Genomic DNA, 25,219 nt, shown 5'->3' on the forward strand with positions numbered 1-25,219 from the left:
GTAGCTCTTTCTTGAAATCCTTTTGCAGAGTTAAAACCATGTCAACTGTGAAGTCATCTTGACTGTATAGCATGCTAAATTCTGATACAAAATTACCTACATGCAATGTCCATTACAGACGATAACCACGGGCCTCTGCGTCCAGCTCTTTGTAAGCAGAGGTAACCAGATCACATTTTCCAGACCAGTTTAGGCTACACAGGGAGAGCCTCAAAACAAAATGAACCAGAAATGAAAAATTCTTAGGCATTTTTTGTGGGGAAAAAATGAAAATCTGAAACAAGTGTGAAGCTATGACTTCCACGAACTCCATGGTTATTGGAGAAGAGTTGTCACCGTCATGGGACATTCTTATATATTCATGAACATATATATCAGCAATAGTCTTAACATTCAGGGGCCTTGGGAGAATCTTGAGGTCAGAGTCAATTTGGACTACACAATTAGACCATGTATTGAATGAAGAACAAACAAACAAAATTAGGGGAGGAGTTTTCTATCATTTTATGTGTACTTTACATGCTGTATTTCTTTAACTAAAATGAATAACCTTTTAAAAACAAAATCACATTTTTGCCTGTTTTCATTAAGGTAGAATAATTAAATTGAGACTTTATTTAATTACATTTTCCCAAGGACTTCTAACAGAGGTCTGATGTAAATGGTGCTCTCCCTTCTTCCCAATGGGATTTTGTCAACTTTTTACAAAATGCACTTATTTTTTATTTTGGCTAGCCAGATTTATTTTTATGTACATGAGTGCTTTGCTTGCATTAGTGTGTCCGTGCACTCTCTGCATACAATGCCCTCAGAGGCCAGAAGAGGAAGCTAGAGTTACAGATTGTCGTGAGCTACCATGTAGGTGCTGAGAACCAAACCCAGGTCCTCTGTACTCTTAAACACTGAACCACCTCTCCAGTCCCCATTTATTGATTTATTATACTGCGGATTGAGTTTGTAGCACTGAGTGTAGTAGGCTGTTGCTCTACCACTGATCTCTATCCCAAGCCCTACAAATTGTTTTTTTAATTAATTTACATTTGTCCAGTAAGTTTTCCTGGGTGACATGAACACACATATATTCACCCCACGTAGGACATTGGAAACACACCACAGAAATAATTCCACACAAGTCTGGCACAGCCAGTGCCACAGTGAGTTTATTGGGGTTATTTGCAAGGGCACAGGTGACTTAGAGCCAGCTGCATCACTGACAGGTCCTGCCCAGCATGAACGATGACTTAGGGAAGGTTTGGTGCCTGGAGCTCCCTACCCAGGCCAGGCCACCCCAACAAGAAGTTTCCTCCCCGTAGCAGTTCTGAACTGTGCTTATCTAACAGGGGGACTGTGAGTTGTACAGCTTCCTGGGCTCTCTTGGGCTTCTCCGTTTCATGACATCCCCTAGTCCTGTGCACTAGGGGTTCTTCCTCTAGGAGAGACCGTTTCTATTAAGAATCGTCTGGAGAATGCTGTTTCTGGCTTGATTGGGAACACTTTTTAAAACTAGAAAATGCATCAGCCTCGTTTTACTGTTTCGATTCCAAATTAATAAACTAAAATCAGTTCAGAGAGCTTTAGGGCTTCTCCTGGCAGCATCGTCGTGTTCGATTTTCCTTAGTCCTAAGTTAAAAGGGTTTAAGACGTGTCCTGATGTGCATCCAGCCTGTCCAGGTTTGGTATATACGTAAGGTTATTTTAGCCTTCCCAGAGTGTCTCACGGTGTTCGCAGAATGTGTGTTGAGAGGTCAGCCTATGTCAGTTTTCTTAGCTATAAGCTTAAACAATCACTGTTGAAAGTATGGGTTCTAGGAAGGCATGAAGAAGCCCAGGACACCGGAAGCCACCGCTATAGACAGCACAGAACCTGACTCCCTATTTCCTCTATATTGTTTTGATGAATGTGTAGGCAGAGTGGGGAAATGTAGACTTGTAAGTCATAGGTGCTTTGGAATTACCTGGGAACAACATTCCAAGTCCGCCCTTCACAAAGACACCTGATCTCTTGTGTTATCTTAGCTTTCTTCTCTGTAATAGGGGGTGACACTTTTAGAGATGTGTTGAGAGTTCCTGATGGCCCATGTTAAAGGTGCCTGTTATGTGAAAACCTCCACCCCAGTAAGAGTCCCCATCAAACTAAAGCCCTGTGAGCTGTAGATGATCAGCATAAACCTCCATCTACTGTATCATTAACAAGAACCATTGAAAGCAAACTATAGAGCCATGTACTTATGTACAAATATTCACCAAGTATGGTAAAGGTTTATGTGCTGAAGGGCACAGTGAATCTTTGCAGAGGCAAGTATGTGAGTGTTCATATTGAACATAGATCATGTGTTCTAAATATAAAAAAGCCAGCTAACACTGATGTGATTGTACCTGTTTATGAGCATTGATGCAGGCCACAGATGTGAATGTGGGTTTTGTTTCTGTTTTTATTTTTTGGAGTCAATAAGAGACCGGCATTCTTCCCCAGCATGGGTACAGAGTGAGAAGTCCCACAGGGAAGTTGTCTTGTGTGTATCTGATAAGCAGTTTTATAAATAAAGATAATTGGGTTACCTCACCGTTACCCAATCACAAAAAAACACACACGGTATGCACTCACTGATAAGTGGATATTAGCCCCAAAGCTCAAATTACCCAAGTTACAATTCACAGACCACATGAAGCTCAAGAAAAAGGACTACTAAAGTGTGGATGCTTCACTCCTCCTTAGAGGGGGGAACAAAAATATTTATAGGAGGGGATATGGAGACAAAGTTTGGAGCAGAGACTGAAGGAATGGCCATTCAGAGCCTGCCCCACCTGGGGGCCCATACATATAGCCACCAAACCCAGACAATATTGCTGATGCCAAGAGGTGCGTGCAGACAGGAGCCTGATATATACCCGTCCCCTGAGAGGCTCTGCTAGAGCCTGACAAATACAGAGGCAAATGCTAGCAGCAAACCATTGAACTGAGAATGTGGTCCCTATTGGAGGAGTTAGAGAAAGAATTGGAGGAGCTAAAGGGGCTTACAACCCTATAACAACAACAATACCAACCAACTAGAAATCCCAGGGATTAAACCACCATCCAAAGAGTACACATGGACAGACCAATGGCTCCAGCTGCATATGTGGCAGAGGATGGCCTTGTTGGGCACCAGAGGAAAGAGAAGCCCTTGGTCCTGCCAAGGCTGGATACTCCCTCCCCTCCCAGTGTAAGGGAATATCAAGGAGGAGAGGGGGAAAGAGGTAGGTGGTTGGGTGGGAGAAAGGGGATAACATTAGAAATATAAATAAAAAATTCCAATAAAAAATAAAATAAAGATAATTTGAAATTCTGACTTGAGACTGAGCCTACCTTTGCAGATCATAGTCTAGAAGAATCTAAATCTAAGGAAATTCAGATAAAATTTTTTCCTCTGCCCATGTCTAGTGCAAGTGGGCATGACTTCGTGGCTGGGTGTTGCAGCTGGTTAGTAGGGGTGACATCCTTAGCTGTCGGGTGGGGCTGAAAAGTGAATGTGGTCGGCAGTTAGGGGCGCCATCCTGGCTTGGCGTAGCTTTCCTACTAAGTCAGACATATAGTATTTTTCTCCTGAGTTAAAATAAATCATTGGTCTTGGAGGCTGGGATGAGGGGTATTTGTTGTTCTTTGTTTGCTTGTGATTTGCAACAAGAGAGTTCCGTTTCTCCTTAAAGAGTCTTTCCTTCTAGGATGAGCTTCGGGCCTGAGAGACATGGGGGGAAAAAAAACAATTTTCCACCACTTTGTTTCATGGAGTAGGCCCTTTATGCTTTAGTATTTGGGGTACTTTGGTGGGGACTAAGTAGCTGGGTTCACTTCATCTATATGTGGACAGTACACAGAATGGTATCCCGTTGAAACGCCTTTTCCTTTTTTCTTTTTAAGACTATATTTATATTACTGTTGTCCCTAAGGTAGATGGAACCCACAGCCCTCACATGGTTTCAGAGACGCCTTCAGCGTACCCATCTGCCTGCCCCTCCCCGTGGAGAGCGCTTCCTAGTATTGGTCTTAATCTCTGCACATACATACAAGAGATCTCAGCCCTCCCTTTCTTACTATGCTGTGACCCTGATCAGGATGCAAGGAAGTAGGGTTCCTCCTAAAACGTAAGGCACCCAAGGGCACCCATCCTGCTTGTGCTGAAGAGTGAGTCACATTCAGTGTGAGTCTCTGAATTTGTCCACCATGTCCAGCTGATGTAGGTGCAGATGCCGTTTAACCTCAGCTTCCTCTGCCCATAGTCCACTCATGCTTTACCCCCGTGACACCACACACTGCATGAAAGGTAAATGCATGATGTAGTCCCTGATGATGAGGCATGCTGTTAGCACACCTGCCTAGCACGTGTGAGACCCTGGACTCTAGCTTTGGTAACACAAAGCAGACACAAATGCTTGTAATTTGCTGGCTATGGAAATAGTGAGTGAGGCAGGAGATGTCTTTGTATTTATTCATGGACCTCACAATCTGTGAGGGGATCACAGCAAGTAAGCAGGCATTTGTAATTAGTGTGGTAAGTCCTTTGAAGTGGGAAAGGGTAGGAAACCATGAACTTGGTTTAACTCCAGAGTCAAGGTCAGGCTTGAACCCAGCCTTCTGTGGCATTGGATATGCGTCCATTGCTCAGGTTAATGTCCTCATGCTGCCCATAAGGTCAAGCCCAGTTGCTTCTATTACCTCACTTTGCTTCACTTGACCTGTTGTCCTTTTGTCACTTAAGATCACCTTCCTCTCTCGTCGTTAGCCACCTCTGTCACGAAAGCCAAGTGCCGGGCAAACAGCTTAAAATGAGTAAGATTTAGCCAGGCTCACTGTTTAAGTGGTGCCAACCATGGCCATCTGACCCCATTGCTTGGAGGCTCTTGGCAATGCAGAAGCACCAGAGTGGAAGGGGGGTGGAGGGGTGTGCTGGGCAAGTCATGGTTGACAAAAAGCAGAATGAACTAGAGAAAGGCTCCAACCTCAAGGTATGCCTTCCTACATGGGCTCCACCATTCAGCTGTTGATCAAACCAGAGCCCTTGTGACCAATCACTTGAGCTGCCATCCAAGCCTTTAATATAACTTTAAGGCGGTCACCTCTGTAGCAGACCCATGACACTCCATGTTCAGGTAAACCTGGTCATGGTTTCTGTCCAAATGCTGGTGTTTGCTTCGCCTGTACCTGTGGGCCTTTTGTTTCTGTGCTTGTATGCACTGTAACTCTGGAACTCTAAGTCTGAGCTACTAAGTGGATGCAGACATCTGACTTAGTTGTATGTTTTCCTTCTGGTCCTGCCAAAGTTGTGTTGTTAGAAATTACATTCTTTTCTTTTTGCTGTTTTGCTAGTTCTAGGAAAGCATATTAATTTGGAGAGGGGAACTGTACGTTCTAGTAAGTTATGTTAACTGTGAATGTCACTTGAGCATATCATTGAGTTCTCATGGAGTCTTGGAGAACAAAGGAACATTGACAGAGAAACAGGCTCCTGACAGCCATGTAGGAAAGGTTAGAGGTCAGTCCCCTTCCCCTCTCCTTCTGCCATCCCCTTAACTCACAGTTCCTATTTGGCTGGTCTCGTCTCTGTATGCCTGCAAGTTCATCAGTATCCTTTTCCTATGAGTCCTCTTGCCCACAGAGGAGAAAGGGGAAGGCAAAGGAACGCTCAGTCAATTCCTGTGCTATACTGAGTCTGGGACGAGCTTTGCGATGCACTCCAAGAGCGCACTTGATCTTGCTGGGGCAGTGTGGGTGTGGGGGTGGGGGATGAAATGGGAGTGGAGCAGGGGTTAGACAGGATGTCACCTTCTTCACCGTCCTAGAAGGAAAAGTTTGGATAGGAACAAGTTGGGATCTAGCACAGGATAGGCTGACCTTCGGTGGGTCCTGTGCTCCAACCATGTCTCTGTACAGTCCATCCGGAGACCCCAACCACAAGTCGTGGGAGGTTTAAGGTGAGGAAGGAAGGCCAGCTGTGCAGCTCATGCTAAATGACTTTTGAATTCAGGCTGGTGCTCACGGCCACTCCTTGGGCCGTTGTTTACTGACAATCTCGTCCCTGACTGGCCGTTTTCTCTAGATGCAGGGTGTAGCTGCCATCTTCCGTTGTCATGGCACATGCCCTCTGCCTTGCTCATTGTGTGTTCTCTGTGTGTGCATTTGGTTGATTTAAATGTGTTAAGGCCTGGGGCAGCTTGCAGATCCGCTAGTCTGAAATTTTCTTGGCCAAAATGTCTCTAGTCAATGATTTTCTTTTATTGAATTCTAAAAAGTATTTAAGAATGAAGAATGAAGTACAATTTTAGGTGATTGTATATGGATTACTTGGTAATATATTCATTATTATATATTATTTTATATTATAAATATAAATTATATTTATTTATATTATTTTATATTTATATATTATAAAATAATATATTACTTGGTAATATATTACTTGGTAATATATTATTTAGTATGTTTTATTTTAAGTTTTATGAAAAAAACCCCAAAAGGTAAGGATATACACTTTTTTGAAGCAACGCTAGAAAGCCAGTCCTTCTCCTACATACAGCTTATCTAGACTTCTTGCCAACCATGATGGATTAGACTCCCATTCTCAGTCTCTGCCGCCTTCTGTTTCAGGTCCTGTTGGAGTCGGGCTGAATGAGCTGAAGCGGAAGCTATTGATCAGTGACACGCAGCACTACGGCGTGACAGTACCTCGTGAGTCCTCTGACACTTGCTGGTTCTCTGAGGACCAGCATGTGGTCATAGCCGCTTAGGAAGCTTACATAGCGCTAATTATTCTTCTCAGGATTGCTCCCCTAGGTCACCTCAACCCTGCACAGCACACAGTGATATCACATTCAGAGAGGGAACTGGGCCAGCAGACATTCAAGGATCCCCCCATACTGCAAAGATTATTGGCAGATTATTATTTTTTTTATTTCAGCTTACCTACTGGAGATTTTTGTGGTGACTTTTAATGCACAGATGACATCAACCTATAGTTACAAATTATCTTCTAAATAAAAAAAATCCTACTGTTCTGTTCCCTCAAATATTGCTAGTATTTTCCAGAGTTTTTTTTTAAAACTAGTTTTATGATTAGAAAGACTAAACCTGTGGTACATCTACACAGTGGAGTACTACTCAGCTGTTAAAAACAATGACTGTATGAAATTCCTAGGCAAATGGATGGAACTAGTCATCCTGAATGAGGTAATCCAGTCACAAAAAAAAAAAAAAAAAAAAAAAAAACCACACATATGGTATGCACTCGCTGATAAGTGGATATTAATCCAAAAGCTTGGAATACTTAAGAAAAAAATCACAAATCATATGAAGCTCAAGAAGAAGGAAGACCAAAATGTAGACGTTTCAGTCCTTTTTAAAAGGGAGAACAAAACACTCACAGGAAGAAATATAGGAACAAAGAGTGAAGCAGGGATTGAAGAAAAGGCCATCCAGAGACTGCTCCATCTGGGGATCCATCTCGTATGCAGCCACCAAACCAGTCACTATTGCTGTTGCCAAGAAGTGCTTGCTGACAGGAGCCTGGTATGGATGTCTCCTGAGAGGGTCTGCTAGAGCCTTACTGATACAGATGAGGATGCTTGCAGCTAACCATTGGGCTGAACAAGGGGACCCCAATGGAGGAGTTAGAGACAGGACTGAAGGAGCTGAAGGGTTTTGCAACCCTATAGGAAGAACAGGTGTTAACCAACTAGACCCCACCAGAGCTCCCAGGGACTAAACCACCAACCAATGAGTAAACATGGAGTGACCCATGACTCCAGCCACATATGTAGCAAAGGATGTCATTGTCCAGCTTCAATAGGAGGAAAAGACCTTGGTCCTGTGAAGGCTCGATTCCCCAATGTAGGGGAATACCAGGGCGTTGAGGTGGGAGTGGGTGGGTGGGAGTGGGAGCACCCTCATAGGAGCAGGGGGAAGAGGGTATGGAAGAGTGGGGAAAGGGGATACCATTTCAAATGTAAATACATAAAATATCCAAGAAAAATAAAATTTAAAAAAAATTAAATTAGCTCAAAAAAAGACAGAACCACAGAGAGCTGGAAGAGACTTCTCAGAGCACCAATGTTTCTTAATTATCTTTTATATGTAGTAATTGGCAGGTAGCATTTCAAATAGGCCTTCCATAGCTTAATAGACCAAATTTGGTAGGTTTTTCTTGGGTACACAGAGTTAGATCTATTTTTATAAAAATGGTTTTCATATGCATTTTTACAAATGAAATACAATACTTGAAACATTGTGATCTCCAGAATAAAACGGCTTTTGACTACTTAATCTGTTGATGTTAGCAAGCTGTCTGAACAGCCACGGTAAAGGTTGGCTTTTTCAAGTGGTTTTAGTGCTGCATTTAAGAGGAAAAAAAATCATTTATGTTTCGCCCTTAGCAATGTTCTCTAGTTTTGGAAGAGTTCAACTACATTTTCAAATTATACTGCCCTGCTACCTCCAGTTACTTCTTGTTACTACATTTTTCCAAATTATTATTTGTAGTCACTTGTAGCTGTAAGTAAGGGAACTTCTGGTTTTCAACAACCCAGATGAAAGGGAAGAAACATGTGGAATGGTGCAGGGGTGGGATTTTGGTGGGGTTTTTTTTCTTAATTTTAATTCCCTTCTCTTAACAGATGTTGAATTCCAGTGTACAAATAATTAGAAAATATTACCAAACAGTTGCTAACCTTATCAGGTGCATGATTGCAGGAGACATCTAGAAGGTTCCAAGACAAGGGGGAAGCAGAATCATCATTTTTCTGCTGTGTCATCTCCGTCATTTGTCCTAATTTATATGACTCTGTATGCAGCAGCATAGAATGGGTTGTGTTTTCTCCAATTCACAGAGGAAAACCTGAATAGAAAGGGTTTCACTGGGAGGAAGAACAGGGTAGAAAGGATGCTTCATAGGGAAGAGGAAGGAGATAGAATGGTTTTCTCACTTGGACTTGGCAGAAGGCTTTCTGATATCACTTCCCCAGATAGTTGCTTTTGTTCAGTGTAGACACAGCACCTGATAGTGCCAACCTCAGGGAGCAAAGGAATTGATTCCGTCCTGGTGGGGAAGGCATGGCAGTGCTTTTGAACCAGGAAGCAGAAAGCAAGCCATAACTGGAGGCCAGCCTCGACTTTCAAAGTCCTGGCCCTGGTAATCTATTTCCACCAATCAGATCTCATCCCCTGAAGGTTTCACAACCTCCAAAGATGGTCCTGCCATCTGTGGACTAGCAGAACATAATCCTGTAAGGATACTTCTTGCTCAAAGCTAACACTTCTCCTTCCCTCCTGTAGCAAACTGTCCTTGCAAACTACTGTAGCCCAGAAGGTAGTAACACTTAAGTCTCTTTTGACTGTGGGATGGCAATCCATCCCTCCACTTGGTTCCGACTTTCTACTGGAGGTGGATTCTACAGGTTCCTTCTCCCCACTGCTGGGCCTCCTTTTGAGTCTTGAGGTTCTCTTACCTCCCAAGTCTCTGTATCCATTCCTCTGTTGAAGGGCATCTGGGTTCTTTCCAGCTTCTGGCTATTACAAATAAGGCTGCTATGAACATAGTGGAACACGTGTCTTTGTTGTATGTTGGGCCATCTTTTGGGTATATGCCCAGGAGAGGTATAGCTGGGTCCTCAGGTAGTGCAATGTCCAATTTTCTGAGGAACCTCCAGACTGATTTCCAGAATGGTTGTATCGGTCTCCAATTCCACCAAAAATGGAGGAGTGTTCCTCTTTCTCCACATCCTCGCCAGAATCTGTTGTTGCCGGAGTTTTTGATCTTAGCCATTCTTGTAGGTGTATGGTGGAATCTAAGGGTCGTTATGACTTGCATTTCCCTCATCACTAAGGACTTTAAACGTTTCTTTAAGTGCTTCTCGGCCGTTGGAGATAACCCTGTTGTGAATTCTCTGTGTAGTTCTATACCCCATTTTTTGATTAGGTGGTTTGGTTTTTTGGTGACTAGCTTCTTGACTTCTCTATATATTTTTTATATTGGCCCTCCATCAGATGTGAGGTTAGTAAAGAATTTTTTCCCCATCTGTAGGTTGCTGATTTGTCTTATTGACTATGTCTTTTGCCTTACAGAGGCTTTTCAGTGTCATGAGGTCCTATTTATCAATTCTTGATCTTAGATCATAAACCTTTGGAATTCTGTTTAGGAAATCCCCGCCCCCCTTTATGCCAATGAGTTCGAGGCTCTTTCCCACTTCCCCTTCTATTAGATTTAGTGTTTCTGGTTTTATGATGAGGTCCTTGATCCACTTTGACTTGAGCTTTGTGCAAGGTGACAAATATGAATCTATTTTCATTTTTCTGTATACCGACTGCCAGTTAGACCAGCACCATTTATAGAACATGGTTTATTTTTTTCCATCGTATACTTTTGGCTTTTTTGTCAAAGATCAAGTGTCCATATATGTGTGGTTTTATTTCTGGGTCTTCATTCTATTCCACCAATGCCGTTTTTATCACTGTTGGTTTGTAGTAGTATAGCTTAAGATCAGGGATGGTCATTTCCCCAGTTCTTTTATTGTTAAGAATTGTTTTCACTATCCTGTTTTTTTTTTTTTTCCTCATAAGAAATTGAGAATTGATGCCTCCATGTCTTTGAGGGATTATGTTGGAATTTTGATGGGGATTGCATTAAATCTATAGATTGCTTTTGGTATAATGACCATTTTTACTATGTTAATCCTACCAATCCTTGTTGCACAAATCTTTAGTTTGCAAGGTTAGAGTTACCCTAAGGTATTTTATATTATTTGTGACTACTGTGAGGAGTATTATTTCCCTATTGTTTTCTCAGCCCATTTATCGTTGTTATGAAGGAAGGCTACTGATTTTTTTTTTTTTTAGTTAATTTTATATCCAGCCAGTCTGCTGAAGTTGTTTATTAGCTGTAGAAGTTCTCTTGTAGATTTTTTTTGGGTCTCTTGTGTATACTATCATTTCATGTGCAAATAGTGATACCTTGAATGCTTCCTTTCCAGTTTTTATCCCCTTGATCTCCTTTTGTTGTCTTGTTACTCTAGCTAGAACTTCAAGTACTATATTGAATAAATACGAGAAGACTGGTCAGCCTTGCCTTGTCTCTGATTTTCATGGGATTGCTTCAAGTATCTCTCCATTTTAATTTGATATTAGCTGTTGGTTTGCTATATATTATTTTTATTATGTTTAGGTGTGGGACTTGAATTCTTGATCTTTCCAATACTTTTAACATGAAGAAATGTTGTATTTTGTCAAATGGCTTCCTCAGCATCTAATGAGATGATTGTGATTTTTTTCCTTTGGGTTTGTTTATATAGGGGATTACATTAATGGATTTTCATATCCATTACATCCCTGGAATACATCCTGGGATAAAGCCTACTTGATCAGGGTAAATGATTTTTTTGATGTGTTTTTTGGTTTGGCTTGAGAGAATTTTATTAAGTGTTTGAGCATCAATATTCATACGTGAACTTGGTCTGAAGTTCTCTTTCTTTGTTGAGTCTCTTTGGTGTAGGTATCAGAGTAATTGTGGCTTTGTAGAATGATGTAGGTAGTGTTCCTTCTATTTCTCTTTTATGAAATAGCTTGAAGGTCTGGTACAATTCTGTACTAAAGCCATCTAGCCCTGGGCTTTTTTTGGTTGGGAGGTTTTTAATGAGTTCTTCTATTTCCTGAGGTGCCGTGGCCTGTTTAGATAGTTTACCTGCTCTTGATTTAACTTTGGTAGGTGATATGTCTAGAAAATCATCCATTTGATCTAGATTCTCCAGTTTTGTTGAATAAAGGCTTTTATAGTAGGATGTGACGATCTTTTGAATTTCCTCAGTTTCTGTTTTTATGTCTCCCTTTTCATTTCTGATTTTGTTAATTTGAATAGGGGTTTGTCTGTCCTGTAGATTTTCTCAAAGAAGCAGCTTTTAGTTTTGTTGATTCTTTGGATCCTTCACTTTGTTTCTATTTGGTCGACTTCTGCCCTGGGATTTTCTGTTTCCTGCCTCCTACTCCTCTTGGGTGTGTTTTCTTACTTTTGCTCTTGGGCTGTCAGGTGTGCAACCTAAGTTGCTAGTGTAGGAGCGCGTCAGTTTCTTTAGGCGGACACTAAGAGTTTTCCTCTTAGCACTGCTTTCATTGTGCCTCATAAATTTGGGTACGTTGTGCCCTCATTTTTGTTGAATACTAAAAATTCTTTAATTTCTTTAATTTTTTTCCCCTGAACAAGTTATCATTGAATAGAGAGTTGTTCAGTTTCCCATGGATTTGAGGGTTTTCTGTTGCGTTTTTGTTGTTATTGAAGTCTAGCCTTAGTACTTGGTGATCTGATAGGGTGCATGAAATTATTTCAATCTTGTATCTGTTGAGGCTTGTTTTGTGACTTATCGTATGGTAAGTTTTAGAAAAGGTGCCACGAGGTGCTGAGAAGAATGTGTATTTTTTTTTTTGTTTTATGGTGAAATGTTCTGTATATATAACCTCTGTCAGTTTTACTGTGTGTCTGTTTAGCTTCTGCCTCAATGACCTGTTCTATTGGTGAGAGTGCAGCGTTGAAGTCTCCCACTGTTATTGTGTGGGGTTCAATGTTTGTTTTGAGCTTTAGTAAATTTTTACGAGTGTGGCTGCCCTTGCATTTGGGACATAGATGTTCAGAATTGAGACTTTGTCTTGGTGGATTTTTCCTTTTAATATGAAACGTCTTTCCCTATCTTGCTTGATAACTTTTGATTCAAAGTCTATTTTATTGGATATTAGGATGGCAAATCTCACTTGTTTCTTGGGACCATTTGCTTGGAGGATTTTGTTCCAGCCTTTTACTCTGAGGTGTAGTGTTTGTCTTTGTCATGTAGGTGTGTTTCTTGTATGTAGCAGAATGCTGGATCCTGCTTGCAAATACGGCGTATTAACTTATGTCTTTTTATTGGGGAATTGAGTCTGTTTATATTGACAGATAAGAAAGACAGATGACTGTCAGTTTGTTTTGTATATTGTTCTAGGTGGCATTAGATTTATATGATTCTCTCCTTTTGGTTTTGTTATGAGATGATTAATATCTTGTTTTTTTCTTTGGTTTAGGTACTCTGCTTGTGTTGGAGTTTTCCTTCTAGAATTCTCTGAAGGGCTGGATTAGTAGATATAGCTTAGATTTGGGTTTTGTCATGGAATTTTTGGTTTCTTCATCTATCATGACTGAGGGTTTTGCAGAGTGTAGTAGCCAGGTTTGGCATTTGTGTTCTCTTAGGGTCTGTATAACATCTTTCCAGGCTCTTCTGACTTTTAGGTTCTCTGTTGAGAAGTCTGGTGTAATTCTGATACATCTGCCTTTTATATGTTACTTGGCCTTTTTTCCTTAGAGCTTTTAATGTCCTTTGTTCTGTGCATTTAGTGTTTTGATTATTATGATATTATTATTATCTGATCCAGTCTATTTGGTGTTCTATAGGCTTCTTGTACATTTATGGCCATTACTTTCTTTAGATTGGGAAAGTTTTCTTCTATGATTTTGTTGAAGATGTTTTCAGGTCCTTTGAGCTGGGAATCTTTGCTCTCTTTTATTCCTGTTCTTCTTAGGTTTGGTCTTCTAATTATGTCCTTAATTTCCTGGATGTTTTGGGGTTTTCTGTTTGAATTTTCTATGACTGTTGTGTCAATATCTTCTATGCCTGAGATTCTCTCTTCTGTCTCTTGTATTCTGTTGGTGATGCTTGCATCTATGACTTCTTACCTCTTTCCTAGGTTTTCCATGGTTGCCTCCATTTGTGTTTTCTTTATTTTTTTCTACTTCCATTTTTAGGTCTCAGACCACTTTGTTTAATTCCTTTACCTTTTTTCCTGTTGTTTCTTATAATTGATTTTTTTTTTTGTTTCCTCTTTAAGGGCTTCTACCTGTTTACTTGGTTTTTTCCTGTATTTCTTTCAGTGAGTTATTTATATCCTCCTTAAAAGACTCTATTATCTTAATGAGATAGGATTTTAGGTCACTGTCCTGGTTTTCAGGTGTGTTGATAAATCCAGGGCTTGCAGTGGTGGAAAACAGGGTTCTGATGGTGCCAGTGTATTGGCTTCTGTTGTATGTGGTCTTGTGCTTGCCTCTAGCCATCTGGTTATCTCTGGTGTTAACTGGCCTGGGTGTCTCTGTCTGGAGGCTGCCTCCTGTGTCCCAGGTTTGCCACAGGCCTCCCAGGACCTCCTGGCTGTAGCAGACCTCCTGGGGGGATCTTCAAACTGTGGGGCCTGGCAGAAGGCACAGGCCAGAAAACTGCATGGAAAATTTTATGGGTGATTTAGTGTCTCTATTGCTCCACTGGGGTTCCACCTACAGAAGGTGACCTCTTCAGGTTCTATATCCTCGATGTAGTGAGTCATAGTCAAGTCACTCCCATTGATTTTTGGGTGCCTCCTTCTCTAAGGTCTCTCTTCCTAGAGATGCTCCCACCTTCCCACCCTGTCAGTTATAGATTTTCATTCATTTTCCTGGCCTACCAGTCATCTCTCCTGTCCTTCTCCACACCTAATCTTGAACCCTCATTCCCCTCCCTACCAGTTCTCTCTCACTATCTTCCTCTTATGATTATTTTATTCCCACTTCTAAGTGAAATTAAAGCTTCCTCACTGTACCTTCTTTCTTGTTTAGGTTGTTTTTGTTTTGTTTTGTTTTTGTTTTTGTTTTTTTTTTTTTTTGGCTCTGTGGAATGTAACATGATCCCTGTGTTTTATGGCTAATATCTGCTTATAAGTAAGTATGTACCATGTATATCCTTTTAGGACTGGGTTACCTCACTCAGGTATTTTCAAGTTCCATCCATTTCCCTGCAAAGTTCATGATGCCTTTTTTAAAAAATAGCTGAATAATTCCATTATGTAGATGTACATTTTTTTAATCCATTATCAGTTGAGGGACAATCTAGGTTGGTACCAGTTTCTGGCTATTTTGAATAAAGCTGCTATGAACATAGTTGAACAAGTATCTTTGTGGGATGTTGGAGCATCTTTTGGGTATATGCCCAGGAATGGTATACCTGTCTTAAAGTAGAATTATTCCCAGTTTTCTGAGAAACTGCCAGATTGATTTCCAAAGTGGTTATTCAAGTTTGCACTCCCACCAGTAATGGAGGAATGTGCCCTTGCTCCACATCCTCCCCTGCATGTGCTATCTCTTGATTTTTTGATCATGGTCATTCTGACAGGTGTAGGATGGAACCTCAGGGTTGTTTTGATTTGCATTTCCCTGAAGACTAAGGACTTTGAACATTTCTTTAAGTGCTTCTGGGCCATTTGAGATTCTTCTGTTGTAAATTCTCTTGTTTTGTTCCATTCCCCATTTTTAATTGGTTTATTTGGGTTATTGGTGTCTGACTTCTTGAGTTCTTTATCAATTTTGGATGTTAGCCCTCTGTCAGATGCAGGGTTGATGAAGGTCCTTTCCCATCTGTAGGCGGCTGATTTGACCTATTGACAGTGTCCTTAGCCTTCAGAAACTTTATAATTTCATGACGTCCCATTATCAATTGTTGATCTTAAAAGCCTGAGCCTTTAGTGCTGTGTTCAGGAATTTGTCCCCTGTACCAATGTGTTCAAGGGTATTTTCACTTTCTCTTCTTTGACTTTTAGTGTATCCAGTTTTATGTTGAGGTTCCTGATTCACTTGGACTTGAGTTTTGTGCAGGGTGATAAGTATGGATCGGTTTTCATTCTTCTACACGTAGACATCCTTTAGACCAGCAACATTTGCTGACGATGCTTTCATTTCTCCATTATGTGGTTTTGACTTCTTTATAAAAAAATCAAATGTCCATAGGTTTATTTCTGGGTCTTCAGTTTGATTCCATTGATCAACATGTCTGTTTCTGTACCAATACCATGAAAGTTTTTTTTTTTTTAATCACTATTTCTTGTAGTTTAGCGTGAGGTCAGAAATGATGATTTCCCCCCAACATGGTTTTATTGTTCAGGATTGTTTTGGCTATCCTGGGATTTTTGGTTTTCATATGAAGTTGAGAATTGATCTTCCAAGCTCTATAAAAATGTGTTGAAATTTTGATGGGGTTTGCATTGAATCTCTAGATTGCTTTGGTAAGATGGCCATTTTCACTTCGTTAATCCTACCAATCATAAGCATGGGAGATCTCTGCATTGTATGATATTTTCTTCAGTTTCTTCTTCAGAGACTTGAAGTTTTTTCTTATTGATCTTTCACTTTCTTGTTGAGTTGCACCAAGATATTTTATTTTATTCATGGCTACTGTAAAGGGTGTTTCTCTAATTTCTTTCTTGGCCTATTTATCATTTGTCTAAAGGGTTACTGATATGAGTTAGTTTTATATCCATCCACTTTGCTGAAGGTGCTTATCAGCTGTAGGAGTTCTCTGAGAGAATTTTTGGGTCACTTACATATACTATCATATAATCCACAAATAGCCATCTTTTGGCTTCCTCCTTTCCAATTTGTTGATCTCCTTTAGTTGTCTGTTTGCTTTGACTAAAATACAGAAAGTACTATGTTGAATAGATAGGGAGAGAGTGGGTAGCCTGGTCTTGTCCCTGATCTTAGTAGAAATGTTTTATAAGGAAGTAGGAGAAACTCTTATGAGCAGGAGGAGACTACAAAGAAAAGACATTAAACTACATGCCTAGAGCCTTTCATCAGGCTTATAGAAGAAAATGGGCGAGACTGGGATGATTCCTGTTAAGATTGGTGAATTCTCTGAGTACATCATGGGCCAAACCATGTAACTAGCTCTACCCACTGTGCATGTTCCCTTGACCCCACCCAGGGAGACTATAACATGCTGTACTCAGACTGCTTCCTCAGTTAGGGGGTAACTTTCTTAACTTATGGCTTTGGCTATCTGATACACAGTAAACCCCGGAGCATTACAGTCTACTGACCTTTCAGGCCTTATTGGTCTCTGACCTTAGCAGAGTTAAAGTATGCTTTCTTTCATGTTTGCATGATCTCTTACTTAGGGTGTTATTGCTGTGAGGAGACAGCATGACCAAGGCAACTCTTACAAAGTACAACATTTGATTGATGCTGGCTTACAGGTCCAGATGTTCAGTCAGTTATCATCATGGCCGAAAACATGGTAGCATACAGGCAGATATGTTGCTAGAGAAGGAGCTAAGAGTTCTACATTCTGATCCACAGGCAGCAGAAGGGGACTGGATTCCACAGTGGGCAGAGCATGAGCTTAGAAGACCTCAAAGCCCACCTATATAGTGATACACTTCTTCTAACAGGGCCACACATACTCTAACAAGGCCACACCTCCCCTTGGACCAAGCATTCAAATACCTGAGTCTATGAGGGCCATTCCTACTTAGACTACCACATGTGAGCAGCCATTTTACTATCTATGACCACATTTATCAAAATAGAGTCACAGCGTTTCTTAGTTATGTCATATTTAGCTCCCCGTCTGCAAGGTCATCTGGTATTGTCTCCTTTCTGGGACAAATTGGGTTTCTTAGAGGCTATTCTTACTGTTTAGTTTGTTATAATTAGCTGCATTAGAAGCAAAGATATGCAATGGTGACGTGTGTGTGCTCCTTGGATGGGATCATAAGAGTGGAAGCCAGCAGACCCCATGATTCTAACTTCCTGCTTTCCCACATCCTGTTCTTCATATCTGCTCAGTTTGGTCATCTCAGATCCAGCTGCAAATCCTCTTATTTACCTTCCCTGGTGTTTCCGGTCTTGCGTTGTAACCTAAGCTCTTTTTAAAGCTAACATCTGTTCTTACTGCATCAGAAACAGGCCTGAAAGAGAATATGTGTTATGTCTTCAGCAACTATAATGTGTGGGTAGAGGACCTATGGACATGGGCTAAGAGGACAACTCAGGGGAATTCATGGGATCTCAATGTTCTGCTTCTTATTAAAGAATATGGATGTGCTCATCGGTAGGGTGTCATTAGCCTGTGTAATACACACATCTCTGCACACATTCACATCAGACTTGTATATAAGCTTTTCTAAATCCTAGTCTGGTTTTTTAATATTACATGGAACTCTCTGTAGTTCAACTAATTGTACTTCATTGGTATTGGATTTGCTGGTTTTGACGCCGTGTTGTAATTGTGCAGATGTTACTATGTTACTGGAAAAAGCTGAGTGACCAGGATTGGTGCTTTTTTGTACTTTTTTAAAACTATTGTTGAATGTATCATTTTTCTGCATAAGAAGGCAGTCACATCTTTTAGTGAAGGTACTCATCTTGAGAAGTGAGTCCTTGTGCAGTTTTCTTCTTTGGACTTAATATAAAAGCTGAATGTGGTGTCGCTGAGAATCTATGAGTCTACTGTCAAGTATGTATTTCATAATGCAAGGTATCATCATGCAGTGATGGTATTTTTAAGGGATGCTAAGTCTAGTAAGTGCTGTTATTCTTGGGCTCAAACAGCTGATATGTATCTATCAAAAGATTCTGTGGTAGCTTCCAGTGTTGTTATTGTTTTAATCTCTCTCTTTTTAAATCTTTCTGTTAACTGGACTGAAAGAGCTGAAGGGGCTCGAGACCCCATATGAACAACAATGCCAACCAACCAGAGCTTCCAGGGACTAAGCCACTACCCAAAGACTATACATGGACTGACCCTGGGCTCCAACCTCATACGTAGCAATGAATGGCCTAGTAAGAGCACCAGTGGAAGAGGAAGCCCTTGGTCCTGCCAAGACTGAACCCCCAGTGAACATGATTGTTGGGGGGAGTGCAGTAATGGGGGGAGGATGGGGAGGGAAACACCCATAGAGAAGGGGAGGTGGAGGGGTTTGGGGAATGTTGGCCCAGAAACCGGGAAGGGGAATAGCAATGGAAATGTAAATAAGAAATACCCAATTTAATAAAGATGGGGGGAGTAAAGGGACACCAGCAAATATCAGCTACAAAAATAATTAATAAATGAATTTAGCCCCCTTTGTAACACAGAAAAAGTTTTCACTTAAATAATGTTTCTGCTATTGAGTATATATCATGCAATATACACTCAACAAAGTATTTTCCTACTGTGAAATGTATTACTAGTTTTCGTGATGGAATAAAATCTATCAGTCTCTAATCCTACGTTTGGGAAGACTGTGACATTGCATTAAGAACAACACCAGTTCTTGATGCTCCGTGGGGAGGAGCAAGCGACTGTTGAAGGGACTTTGTATTATAATATATTTGCTGGCCTGATAAGGAGAATTAGTATTTGGGACATAACTGAAGCTATTTGGCCTTAAAAAGTCATTGCTTTGGGACTGGCATGAAGTCTTAGCAAGGAAGGGAGCCTGCTTCCAAGCCTGGGAGCCTAAGTTTGATCCCTATGACCTACATGGGGGATAGAGAGAAACAGCTCCAGGAAGTTTCCTCCCATACGTACCCTGTGGAATGTACCTCACATAATTAATTAACTAATTAATGTCTAAATTTTTAGGTTGTTCCTTTTCCCAGTTCCTAGTTTTCTGTTAAACATTATTAAAAGATACAACTGAAATATGTAGAATGGACATAGGTCTGTTTCAGCGTGTGTGTGCATACGTGTTAGCATTATCACAGCCATGATGAGGATTTCCACCTCAGACATGTCCATGCCCTTACTGGACTTTCCCCTCTGCCACCTGTCATGCTGTTCTGCACTCATCATTGGGGATGACCGTAATCCTTGCCACTTTATGTTGAATTGCAGAGTGAAAACAATTTGTCTTTGCACATTCTTTTTTATTTAGCATGAATTTACAGTGCACCTGCAATCTCAGTGGTGTTTGATGTCTCAAACATCAGCAGTTCTTGGGTAGCATATTTTTGGCATGGAAATACTGCAGTTTGTCTGCATACCAAGGTTCCTCTACCACCCCCACTTTTGTCTATTAACAAATACGGCAATAATGGTGAACTTCGTGTACAAGAATTGGGTAACACATGGGTCTTTATTTCCCTTGACCAAACAAGTAGAAGGATGGACAAACCATATGCTTAACATTTTTTAGAGAGCACAAGACTGGTGTGGGTGTGCATTGAATCGGGAAGAGGAGAAACAGTCTGCATACCAAGCTGTTTGAGTGTTACCACTTTATTCCTAAAGAGTCAAATTCCCTCATCACTTCTTCCCATCTAAAAGAATTCTTTTCTGCAACAGTCTGAGATTAGCACTGAATTGTTTCATCTGAGGTCTCTACTTTGCCACTTTTTCCTGAAAGATAGTTTGGTTGATAACTCTTTTCTTTTCTTTAGGTAAAAATGTTATTAAATAGATTTCATGTTAAATTAAAACATAAATCAGAAAGAAGCCTGAGGTAGTCGAAGTTATCATTCCCATACTATTCATGTTCTAGAGGCTTCCAAGGTTTGTTATCACTACTGGGGATTTAGTATTTGTGTGTAAATATCTAGACATGTTTTGGCTTTTTAAAAGAAATGTTTTGGGATCTGATGGACTTTTACAATGTGTGAGTTTGTGCCTTTTCCCCCAAATGTTTGCAGGTTTAGGATCAATAAGCCTTCCCAGGACCATTTGCTGACCGTTCTCAGTTTGGTTTTGTGATTAGGACCCCAGTTACACAGGCCATGCATATTTCAGTGTTCATATGTAGGGCCTGGTCTTCCATTTATACCTTTTCATGTTTTCCCTCATGGTCGTCACAGTCTGTGAATTGTAGTGCTCTGTCTTCCAGCTCACTGACTTTCTTTGAACCTCGTTTATACTGCCAAGCCTTCTCTAGTGATTTGTTCCTGTCATGCTCTGTCTTTTTAGTTATAGAATTTCTGCTTACTCATGCACAGTTTGTGTGTCTGTGGTAAGCTTTCATACTTTCAATTCAGTTCAGGTACCTTTTCCTTCCTGAAGCGTAGTTATAATAGCTGCTTTAAAGTCTGATATTCTAACCTGTGGGCCATTCGAGGGATTTTATCTCTTATTGTTTCCCTTGAGAATTGGTAATGTTCTTGTTTCTTTTATGTTGTATAGTTTTAGATTACAGTTTTACATTGTACATATGTTAGGGCCATCTGCTAATCTAAGCTCTGGAGACGAGACCCTAATCTCCCTTCGTTTGTATGTGCTATGGTTTCAGTGTGCTCTGACTCAGAGAGGAGAATGAGGCTTCCATGAACATGTTAGTTGAGTTCTCCTAGCCTTTCCTATTGTGTGTGTGGGTGGTGGTGGGGGTATGTGTGTGTGCACACGTGGGCACGCTCACGTGAACACGGGTGCTTCTCTTTCTATTTTTCAGAGGTTGTACCAAGATCCGTGTGTTCTAATCATACTCCCATCTTTAATTCCGTTGGTTTGAATCTGACCCTTGTATACAGGGGCAAAAGTTACTATTAAACCACTGTTGATTTTTTTCCATAAGTACACAAAATAATTTTAATGTCATTTTTATAGCCCACTAAAATAGACTTTGCCGAATTTAAACACAATCTATTAAAATCTTCATATAATTTCCTCTTTCTAAAACTTTTTAAAATGGTTGTATTTCATTTTTCAAGTATAAATAACTTTTTGTGCTATTAATAGTATTTACTATTTTTGGTGTGGACATCAGTGTAAGCACACAGAGAGCTCAGAGACATCAGATTCCTGTGGAGCTGGGGTTCCAGGTGATGATGAGTAACCCGACACAGGTCCTGGGAATCAAACCTGAGTCTCTACAAGAGCAATATGAGCCCTTAACCACTGAGCCATCTCTCCAGCCCCTGTTTAACTAAATTGAAGAGTCAAGAACTTTATAAACTATCCCTCACCTTGGGGTAGCCTAATGTTTCCTCACATTTGCAGGGAGTTTGTACTAGACATGGCAGGACGTCACTTGAGAAGATAGAGAGTTCAAGGGGGGAGACCTTGCTTCAGGACAGGAAAAGGAGATTACCCTGAGTTTGTGGATCTTGAGTAAGAATACTTAAAGGTGATAGGTCCTTCTCATTATGTGATATTGGGATCTTCCCGTTATCAAATCACTTACTGCAGTATTAATTTTGATCCTCTGATTGAAAAAACAAACTAAGTTGTAGGTTTTGATTTTCATTGTTGCTTGAGGTTTTTATGTTGTGTTGGGGTCTGTCATTGTTTTGAGGCAGGGCACAATGGTCATTCTCGGTTGTCAACTTGACTATATCCGGAATGAACCACAATCTAGAAATGGATGGCACACCTGTGATGCACATCTTGAGGCTACAAGATACAAACTTTTAGACAATTTCATTTATGTTTATTTTTTTTTTTATTTTTTTCATTGGGTATTTTTTATTCACATTTCAAATGTTATCCCCTTTCCCGATCTCCTGTCCATAAGCCCCTCCTCCTCCCCTTCTTCTATAACAGTGATTCCCCCTCCTCAACCATCCCCACTTCCTGCCTCCCTGCCCTGACATTTCCCAACACTGGGGGTCCAGTCTTGGCAGGACCAAGGCCTTCTCCTCCCATTGATGTGCAATAAGGCACCAATATCTGCTACATATGCAGCTGGAGTCGTGGGTCTGTCCATGTGTACTCTTTGGATGGTGGTTTATTCCCTGGGAGCTCTGCTTGGTTGGTATTGTTGTTCTTATGGGATTGCAAATCCTTTCAGCTCCTTCAATCCTTTCGCTAATTCCTCCATTGGGGACCGTGTTCTCAGTTCAATGGTTGTCTGCGAGCATCTGCCTCTATATTTGTCATGTTCTGGAACAGGAGACAGCTATATCAGGCTCCTGTCAGCATGCACTTCTTGGCATCAACAATATTGTCTGGGTTTGGTGGCTGTGTGTATATGGGATGGATCCCCAGGTGGGGCAGGCTCTGAGTGGCCATTCCTTCAGTCTCTGCTCCAAACTTTGTCTCCATATCCCCTCCTATGAATATTTTTGTTGCCCCTTCTAAGAAGGACTGAAGCATCTGCACTTTGGTTGTCCTTCTTCTTGAGCTTCATGTGGTCTGTGGATTGTATCTTGGGTATTCCGAGCTTTTGAGCGCATACCATGTGTGTTCTTTTGTGATTGGGTTACCTGACTCAGGATGCTGTTTTCTAGTTCCATCCATTTGCCAAAGAATTTCATGAAGTCATTGTTTTTAATAGCTGAGTAAATTGTGGTACATTGTGTAAATGTACCACGTTTTCTGTATCCATTCCTCTGTTGGTTCTTTCCAGCTTCTGGCTATTATAAATAAGGCTGCTGTGAACATAGGGGAGCATGTGTCCTAATTATATGTTTAAGCATCTTTTGGGTATATGCCCAGGAGTGGTATAGCTGGGTCCTCAGGTAGTACTATGTCCAATTTTCTGAGGAACCTCCAGACTGATTTCCAGAGTGGTTGTATCAACTTGCAATCCCACCAACAGTGGAGGAGTGTTCCTTTCTCCACATCCTCGCCAGCATCAGTTGTCACCTGAGTTTTGATCTTAGCCATTCTGACTGGTGTGAGGTGGAATCTCAGGGTTGTTTTGATTTGCATTTCCCTGATGACTAAGGATGTTGAACATTTCTTTAGGTACTTCCTAGCCATTTGATATTCCTCAGATGAGATTTCTTTGTTTAGCTCTGTACCCCATATTTTAACAGGGTTATTTGATTCTCTGGAGTCTAACTTCTTGAGTTCTTTGTACATATTGGATATTAACCCTCTATTGGATGTAGGGTTGGTAAAGAGCTTTTCCCAGTCTGTTACAGGTTTTGTCATAATGACAGTGTCCTTTACCTTACAGAAGAGAATCAATGTCTTCCTTCTTATGCTTTCTCCACTTCTCCACACACCTAACTCACACTCCCCATCCCATATACACACACCCACATGCCCTGCTGATCCCTTAACTTACACTCACCCCTACACCCCCACCACCCCACACCCATGCACCCACATACACCTGCACACCCTGTTGATTTTGCCGAACAGTTTTGTTGTTGTTGTTGTTGTTGTGGTTGTTGTTGTTGTTATGGTTGTTGTTGTTGTGGTTGTTGTTGTTGTTGTTATGACTGGACCTTTTTCAAGCCAGGTGCACCTGCCCAGTGACTTGCCTGCTAGGACATAAAGGTCTCCAAAAGTTAACTAGGGACAGTAGCTCTCAAGTTTCCTGCCTCACATCAGTGAATATTAAAAATACAGACACAGAGAGTAAGTGAACTGAAAGCGTCTTTGCTGAGAAAATTTAAGGAAAAATAAAAGACATTCCCATAAGCCCAAGAGGGTCTGAGGTGGGAGAAACCTAGGAGCAGCTTGCCTTGGTCTTTTCATGGGACTAAGGCAGGAACTGAACAACGACTGGCATAATTCCTGTTGAGATTGGGTCATTCTTTGAGTATACTGGATGTAAGCCAGTGGAGGGTCCATGTGATCTGTGCTTGTTCCCCGAGTCCAGCCAGGTCGATGAGGAGGCTTTGTTATACGCTGATCATCCTGGTTCGTGAAACCCTACCTCCCATCTCCGACTTCTGCCTTTCGAGCTGCTCATCTTGACTGTGCTCTCGGTAGCAAAGGATTGGCTTGCTGCTGTCAGCCCTGCAGGCAATCAGACTGCTCTTTGCTCTTGGCATTTATGTCCCTGGCTTGCATCCCCGAGGGAAGGTGATGGCATTAGCAAAGCCACCAAGGTGTAGCCTCCGTCTTTCTTACCTTATCTGTGGGGTGACCTGGAAGAGGGGGACCCGTCTTCATTAGAAGCTACCCTTCCCAACAGTTTGGTCATTTACATTTAACTTCATTAAAAGCTTGAGTATGTTATGGGTCTACAGTATCTTGCATATGTTCCCCAGGGCTTCATGGGAGCCAGTCAGGCAGGGACTTGTTGATGTTGACCTTGCTTCCCAGGGCCCTGTCCTTTCTCTTACCTGTTCAGGTTGACTGTCTCTACCCAGATACAGTCTCTTAGTTCTCTTCCTTCGTGTTACCTACCACCCTTTTAACCCTAACATTTCTTTTAAACTCAACGTGAGTTTTCAGCATAAAAAGCTATGATTAGTTGCACATGGCCCCTGTTCCTAACTACCTACAGGAATCTAGCCCCTGTCTTATTCCAGTACATCATAGCTTCTAAGAGAAACAAAGTCAGCCTTTCCCTAGACAGATTCTCTGCCTTCCATACCCTTCCCTTTTGTGTATTTGTTTGTTTTGCTTTTTGTTTTTTGTTTTTCAAGAAAGGGTTTCTCTATGTAGCCTTGGTTATCCCGAGACTCTGTAGATAAGGCTGACCTCAAACTCAGAGACCCACTGCCTCTGCCTCTCAAGCATTGGGATCAAAGGCATGCACCACCATGCCTGGTTTGTTTTGTATATT

General features: G+C 41.2%; 1 protein-coding gene across 1 annotated transcript in view; it reads left to right on the forward strand.

The window, feature by feature from the left end:
- Mpp7 (membrane palmitoylated protein 7) overlaps nucleotides 1-25,219 on the forward strand; it is an 88,906-nt gene that overhangs the window by 53,488 nt on the left and 10,199 nt on the right. The window contains exon 11 of the mRNA XM_032885218.1: nucleotides 6,623-6,703. Within this exon, the coding sequence (XP_032741109.1) occupies nucleotides 6,623-6,703 (81 nt within the window). The remainder of the gene's footprint in view (nucleotides 1-6,622; nucleotides 6,704-25,219) is intronic.

This window comes from Rattus rattus, chromosome 14, assembly GCF_011064425.1.
Source record: "Rattus rattus isolate New Zealand chromosome 14, Rrattus_CSIRO_v1, whole genome shotgun sequence".
NCBI classification, from domain to species: domain Eukaryota; kingdom Metazoa; phylum Chordata; class Mammalia; order Rodentia; family Muridae; genus Rattus; species Rattus rattus.